This window comes from Aplysia californica, unplaced genomic scaffold, assembly GCF_000002075.1.
Source record: "Aplysia californica isolate F4 #8 unplaced genomic scaffold, AplCal3.0 scaffold00240, whole genome shotgun sequence".
Classification (NCBI taxonomy): domain Eukaryota; kingdom Metazoa; phylum Mollusca; class Gastropoda; order Aplysiida; family Aplysiidae; genus Aplysia; species Aplysia californica.
Genome location: NW_004797510.1, coordinates 964669 through 972477, shown reverse-complemented (window position 1 = coordinate 972477; position 7809 = coordinate 964669). Strand labels below are relative to the sequence as shown.

At 45.1% G+C, this 7809-nt stretch overlaps 1 protein-coding gene across 1 annotated transcript in view; it reads right to left on the bottom strand.

Moving 5' to 3' along the window:
* Nucleotides 1-5126: 5126 nt before the first annotated feature.
* Nucleotides 5127-7809, bottom strand: part of LOC101859488 — a gene marked incomplete in the record, with an annotated part of 48761 nt that continues 46078 nt past the window's right edge. The window contains 1 exon segment of the mRNA XM_035970239.1: nt 5127-7351. Coding sequence (XP_035826132.1) covers nt 5709-7351 — 1643 coding nt within the window.

The window sequence follows — 7809 nt, the reverse complement described above, 5'->3', positions numbered from 1 at the left end:
AGGAGCACATTTGAGATGTGCGTCTTATTAATATTAATGTACCGCCAAACTCGCTACGAGTGTCGTCATCGCTTGGGTTATCCCAAAGAGCGGTTTATAGGTCAGGTTTCCACTGTTGAATATCCTGCTATGCTTAGATACAGCGCATGAACTTTGGCATGGCATAGTAGATGTTTTACGGCGCTATAGAGACAGAAATGACTGTTACGGCGCCAGTGAGAAACGTATTTTGATATATTTGGATAGTGTTTGTTTCTGGCGTCTTTTATTTTATTATTGTAGAGGTGTTTTACGTAATAAAACATTTTAAAATTTTGACCATTAAGATCAGCACAAGCAAAACAGAGGTGATGAAAATCTGCAAATTGCCAAACCCACAAAACATCATAGGTAAACCACTTTGCAGTTACACAACCAACAGTACAAAATACCCCATGTGGTCACCCTGCCAGGAGAGAGACTGCAACAGACTGCTCGGGCCCGGTGAAAAACTGCGCCAGGTGACCAAAACGGATCATTTTCACAAGAGCATTATTGCACCAAGTGACCGCAAATTAATAACAGCAACATCAGGCAAGTAGAAGAGTTCAAATAACTGGGAAGTCAGTTCACTGAAGACAGAAAGATAGACAGAGGAATAGTAACTAGAATTTCACTAGGCCAATGCTGTGACTTACCAACTGGCACAATTTTCACGTCCCAGCATCACAAAGCAGAGAAAACGCCAACTGATTAACATATTTATACAGTTTCGAAAAATTGGTTTGCATGATGAGCATACACCAAATTTAATGTCTGCTACCGATAGAACCAAGCCAGATAAGTTGAAAGCCTTGAAAACTCCGCAAATTGACCCGAGTTCAAAAGCGCCCAGTCTGGGATTCGAACCAGGGCCATCCTCTCCGTTGTCCAGTATGATACCAACCGAGCTAACGGAGCGCCAATGGTATCGTAGGCCCACAGCTAATATATATTATGTAGTTCGAGAAGAAGCTTCTGCAACAGCTGTGTGTCTGCATCGATGGAAAGAGTGAAATCGATGATCCTAACATGACAGGCAACGAACATCTTTTTACATAAAACTATGACATTTACGTAAAACTAGATTTTATAACATAATTTTTTTTCGGTCTTCAATTTTCTTTTGTGACTCTTCTCGTCTTCTCATTTTCCTTTCATCCTCTTTTTTTTCCTTCTCGGTTGAGAAGGTTTCAATAATGAGAACCTGCCGCTTTGTTATTATCGGCATTATCTTCAAAAACGCAGTTTTGTCTTCAAATCCCATTCTTCATTATTCGTCTCTGCGAACAAATTTTTCTCGACATTTCGCTACCCTAAAATTACAAAGTTCTATCTTCTCAGTACCTAGTTTTGAGAAATTTGACGAAAAAAATCGACCTTCACATGTCAAGATTTTTTTTTCGAATGCAGTTCTTTGAATATCTTGATAACGATCTACTCCAAATAATCTTACGATTTTTACAGAGCAGGTAGAACATTTGTTTTCTGACCTCATGGTTTTAGTTACTCAAAACGACCAAAAATGTCCGATAAAACTTTGTAATTCTAAGGTAAAAATTCGTCAAAGAAGTCTGGCACCTCGTGTAGAAATACCTCTAGATTAAAAAAGGGTTGGTTCTTTATTCACGAAAGATTTCCAGGATTTGAAATATATACGAATACGCCTGGTTTGAACTCATAGTGTTTTCAACTATGATTTTTCTGTTTATAAAAATATCATTATGTTTTGTTAATACATTATATACTAAGTTTGATTTCCAACCTGCTCCGATGGCTTATTTGAGATCAAGTTGACAACCCGATAATCAACCAACTTGTCCCCGAAAACGCTGCCAAAAGGTACCAGCAAAGATTTTCGTTTGATCAGGTATTTCTGCGCACAGATTAGAAGAGTTACTAGAGAGTATCATACAAGGAAAAGGAGGAGAGATAAGGATGATAAATGTTTGACATCATGACAGGAAAGAAAGAACGAAGAGCACCAAAGCGTGCCAGGAAAAGAACAAGTGCAAAGCATGTTTGTTGGTTTGTTTGTTGGTTTGTTGGTTTTGTTTTATTTTGTTTCTTGTTTTTGTTTTGTTTTTGTTTCTTGTTGTGTGGGGTTTTTTTTCGGGGTTTTATTTTTTTGAGGGGGGGGGGGTAGCATAAGTCCACTTGTCTAGCGTCATGGCTGCACATTTTTGTTTCAGAACAGTAAAACTTGTGTCTTTGGTGTAGCGGTTAGGCTCTGTGCTGTTGCAAAGTTCGATTCCCTGGTGGGGAATTTGTTTGTTTGGGTTTTTTTGGTTTTGTCCCTTTGTTGTTGTTTGTGTGTGTGTGTGTGTGTGTGTGTGTGTGTGTGTGTGTGTGTGTGTGTGTGTGTGTGTGTGTGTGTGTGCTTTTGCTGTGTTTGGGATTTTTTGTCGTTGTTTTTGTTGTTCTTTCTTTAAAAATTGAATATGTCAGTCTGTCGGGTGGGATTTGTAGCCCACTCAGCCCGAGCTGACCCTGACAGACAAGGTCTATTAATAGTAATCATCCCGCCCTTAAATGAACAGAATTGTGTCGAATGGGGCGTAAAACACTTACGATTACAATTACTACACTGCACGAAAGTTGAACGTTCTAGTTTTATTATATTATTATGGATATCATGCATGTATCATAGATCTTAACGCAACATCATGGATTGCACCTCATCATTTCATTGTTGTGTTCTTTCTCAACAAAATAAAATGCGCAGACTGGTTATTTAGATGGGCTTAACATGACAAGACAAGCACATTGACAAAACAACGGCCACGCATTACTTTGTGTAAGAAAAAAAAATCAATTCCTTTTTTTTTTGTTGCTTTTTTTTGTAAACGCGTTCGACCTGCCCTAAGACACGTATCCAAATCATAAGTACAGACCAAAGATATTGATGTTCGTGGATATAGAATTCAAGCAAAGCTCTATTTTTTTTTAAACACACACGCACACACAAACACACACACACACACACACACACACACACACACACACACACACACACACACACACATACACACATACATCGGTATGAAAATATGAAATAAAGACAAAAAAGCAACAGCTCTTCAGTTAGAATTATTTATTTCCTACTTAGGCAAAATATGGTTGCAAGTAAATCAAATCACCATCTATGCTTATTGTAAGAAAAAGAAAGTACACTGGTACTTTATTGTAAGATGTATACTTTGTGAATAATGATTATAATGAAAATATAATTAAAATTAACTCTAAATATATTTAAATCAATATCATATGGCTCTAAGATTGTAAAGATCAATAATCAATGTATCGCAGCTCTTCAAATATCACAGATTTATAGACGTAGTACCTATCTGATAAGACCAATCTGGCCAATAACATATTTATGGCGAGTGTGCATACTGTGTACATGACATTTAATACACAAAACCTTCCCCGGCAAAGACCTGCATGCACGACGTCACAGTCATCTATGTAACGAAAGCCGTATACGAGGTGCCCATTGGGGGATCGGGTCGAGTCGGGTCAGTTCACTAGCCAGATTGAGGGCGAAAAGCGGCTATCGTGGCACAAGCCGGTTGCGCCCAACTCGTTCTACCCGACAGTACCCGACCCGACCCGATCCCATCCGCAATGGGCACCCCGTATTACAGATCACAAGCAACATAATAGTATTATTGTTTTAATCATTCCTGTTCTTGTAAAGCGTTGACCCACACACGAACAGGATAATCCTAGAGATCATTCCATAAACATAATAATAGCAATATGCGTATACGCACCATAACATAAACTTACAACAGCTACCCAGTATCGTTTACACGATTCATTCTAGCTGTTATTATCGCCATTCTTTCATTCTTTGGGGGCAAAAGTTGGCCAAAGCTATCTCCTCTGCAAAAGAGTTCACTGAGAAGCACAGAATTCTACATGTGTAAAATTATGTGCTGAGAAGCCACTTGAAAGTCACCCCAGTTTACGATAATTTCTTGAGGAGCGCGCCTTGTAGTGGAATAGAGATCTATTAGTTGAGGAATGACATGTTACAATTTCTCTGTTCTTAGTACCCACTGTATTGGATGACCATACTGCCAACTCTTCAAAAGCTAGAAGCATAGTTATAGCAGGGTCTGTTTGTTTTTCCGACCCATCCGTGTCTATGTTCTGTCCCGAGAACAACAACGACAACTCTCGAGTTGTCTCTCTTTGAGGCAACCACACACACACACACACACACACACACACACACACACACACACACACACACACACACCCACACACACACACACACACACACACACACACACACACACACATAGACACACATACAAACACATACACCCCCCCAACATACACAGGGATCTGGCTCCGAGTTTGGGTCTGAGCCTACAAAACCCTTGAAAAACTTATCTACATTATGTGTGGCCAAGATGTCAGGTTGGAGTGGTTTTAATGTATATTTGACCCCAGATTCATTATCAGAGTCAAATTTACCATGGATTTGGTACGAAACAAAGATCAAGATTTACGAAGCATGTGTCCTCAGCACACTCCTTTATGGATCTGAAACATGGACCTTGTACAGCAGACAAGAAAAACGCCTCGACATTTTCCATCTCAGATGCTGCCGCAAAATCGTAGGCATTTCGTGGCGCGACAAGGCTACAAGTTTTGAAGTCTTGGCACGGGCAAACCTCCAGAGCATGACAACTATCCTGTGTTTAAAAAGATTGAGCTGGCTGGGCCATGTCAAGAGAATGGACGACAACCGGATTCCGAAGCAACTTCTCTATGGAGAACTTGCCCAGAGAAAGAGACCAAGAGGAAGACCAAAATTGAGGTACAAAGACACCTGCAAAAACAGCTTATCTACTCCGCTTGGAGTAGATGTTAGCATCTGGGAAGAAATAGCTGAGGACAGGAAAACATGGAGGAAAATGATAAAGGAAAGAACTATAATGCTAGAGAGCAGCCTTGGAAATAACCAGGCTGAGAAGCGCCAACGACGAAAGGAAAACAGCGGAAATACAGAGCTTACATCTACGACACATACATGCAAGCACTGCGACAGAATCTGCGCTTCAAACATAGGAAGAATTAGCCATGAAAGAAGCTGCAAGAAGACAACCTTGAGACCATCTTAAGCTAAATTGACCGTCTGCATAAACGAAAAGAGCCATATATATGGTACTAAACACCATGCAGATTGGGCTAAAGTCGAACGCGTGCACAGTCTTTCCCTCCTAGCCCTTTATTTGGCTCCGAATAGAGTCAAACACTACGCTCGGTAGTCGACCGGAATTACGTCAGAGCCCACGATTTTGGATATATTATATTACAAGTGTCTGTAACCCAGAGTAAAAACAACTGTTCAAGCTCACGCATCACTTTTTGTACTGCTCTCAAGCCCACTATAAAGCTCTTCTACGAGTTCAAGCATCATCTTTTGTGCATATGCAACTTTTTTTGCGTTGACACTTTTCCAAATCATTAATTGTACCCCAGTTCGTCCTGTTAACATTTTTTTCAAGAAACATTTGAGATTATGTTCTGTCCCGTTAACATTTTTCAAGAATCATTTGAGCAAATGTGTGCTTAAGTTCTATCCTGTTAACATTTTTCCAAGAATCATATTTTCCAAGATCCCTATTTTCCCAGAATCATTAATTGTGCCAAAGCTCTGACCCGCCAGCTCCTTAGCCCACTACGATGGGCTCCTTGAACTTAACGACCTGATGTTGCGGGGTCCTCAGATTGTCAGGGTAGCGCGCCTCTGGGACCACATCCAGGCCGCTAATCATGAGCCGCGGGGTGGCGCTGTATTTGTTCACACTGCGCAGCTGCGACCTGCTGACCCCGCGACCTTCACCCTGAGCGAAGCCGGCGCTCGTGGAGAACGAGTGCTGCTCAGACCTGGAGAAGGACGACTGCTTCTTCCGGAGCGAGGAGCCCGACGGCGGTTGGTGGCTGTGCGGGTCACGGAGATGGAGCTCCTTCAGCTTGTCTTGAATTAGATCCTGGTGTTTCTTCCGCGCCCACTGAGATTTGAGCGAGAGGAAAGCTTCGATGTCTTTAGCATTCTCCGTCTTCTGCATGCGCTTTCTGGGGACTCTGTCTTTTGGTGTGGTATACCTCCCAGGAACGTGGTACCACGCTGAGCGGTGGTGCATTCTGTTGGAGGAAGCTCGCGGGCAGGTGGGCTCGCCCAGAAGGCTGGAGAGCGAGCTGTTCGGACCCGCTATGGAACGGGCGTTGCTCAGCGTGACGTCGTGTTTCCCGGGAAGCGGACAGCGTGAGTGATGACCGCTGGTCACGGAGGACGCCGCCGTGACGTTGCTCCGGCCGCTCCACAGCCGCTTTGAGCTGTGGGCGCTATCCACTTTCCGCTGACCCGGCGCCGACGACGAGGTGGAAGAAGCTTGTCTGAGCGCCACGGACGTGTTGTCTGGAGTGACGCCGCCAAACCGCTGAAACATTCTCCGCGGCGCGCTGGACGGTCGAAGTGTCACTGACTTCTTCTGCCTCTCGCCCTCCCCGCCCATCATGTACTGCCGGATGTCGGCGTCGCCGTAGCTGTCTAGTCGCGGGGAGCAGCCCGGAAACTCCTCGTCTGTCTGACTGTCACCCACAACGTCCTTTCTGTGCAGGTCAACACTGATCACATGACCCTCCCCGCCGCCGTCTCCGTTGCTGTAATAGTTTTTCTCCCCTTCGTCGTCATAATCATCGTCATGAGGCGGTAACTCGGACTCGGACTGGGGAAATCCTTGATTGTCAAACTCCCCGGTGGCTGTGTGATCGAAATTACCGTTGGTGTCCGCGGAAACAAACTTCCTCCCCTTCGAGTCGATCTTCCCCACGATGACGACATCACCAGCCTTGCCGTTGGTCAAATCCTCAGACGGATGTTTATAACCGGCGCTGTACTGCGCGTAGCCATCCTGCCCCGCGCCGCCGTAATACGACCGTCCGTTCTGCTCCCTTCTCAGCAGACGCGGCCTCTCGGAGGTCGGCGCGGACAGCAAGCGGTCACTCGCGCTGACAACACTGACGACACTGCTGACCATGCTGTCCGGTCTGTTGTGACGCATCACCTCCTCGCGGCTCACCGCCCGCACATGCATGGGGTCCTCCACGCGCACCTTGCCTCCGTGGCTGCTGAGGCGACTGCGCATGCGCGAGAGGTCGCTCTCCCGAAAGGTGAGGGCGCTGAAGGGCATGCTGTTGCTCCGGCGCTCTGGAGAGCGAGCCGAGCCGAAGTCGTAATGTCCCATACTGAGGGCCACGTCAAGGCGGGTCAGGCTTTGTTGGGCGGCCATTGTGAGGTCGTGGTGTCCACCTGAGTGATGATGAAGGGGGGCGGGGGAGTAGCGGGTGGGGGTTAGAGATGGCATTAGGGGGGGGACGTAAGGTGAGGAGGGACGAGAATGGGAGAGGGGGGGAGATATGAAGGAGATAAGAGTCGTAAAATAGCGGGAGAAAGAGGGGAAGAGAGAGTGAAAAAGTGTGTGTTAGAGAGAGAGAGAGGGAGAGAGGGAGAGAAAAAGAGAAACGATGGAGAGAGGATGAAAGAGAAGAGAAGGGAGAGGGAGATGAGAGGTCGATAGAGAGATGGAGGGAGAGAGAGAGGTAGTGAAAGAAAGAGGGAATGAAGACTGGAGAAGAGGGTGGAAGAAAGGAGGAGCGAGAGGGGTGAAGAAGTGGGGAGTTGAAGAAGGCGCAGCCGAGGTTGTTATGTGCCGTACTGATGGCTGCATCAAGGCGAAGTATGAGAAGTTGGAGGAGAGAGAGGGGGGG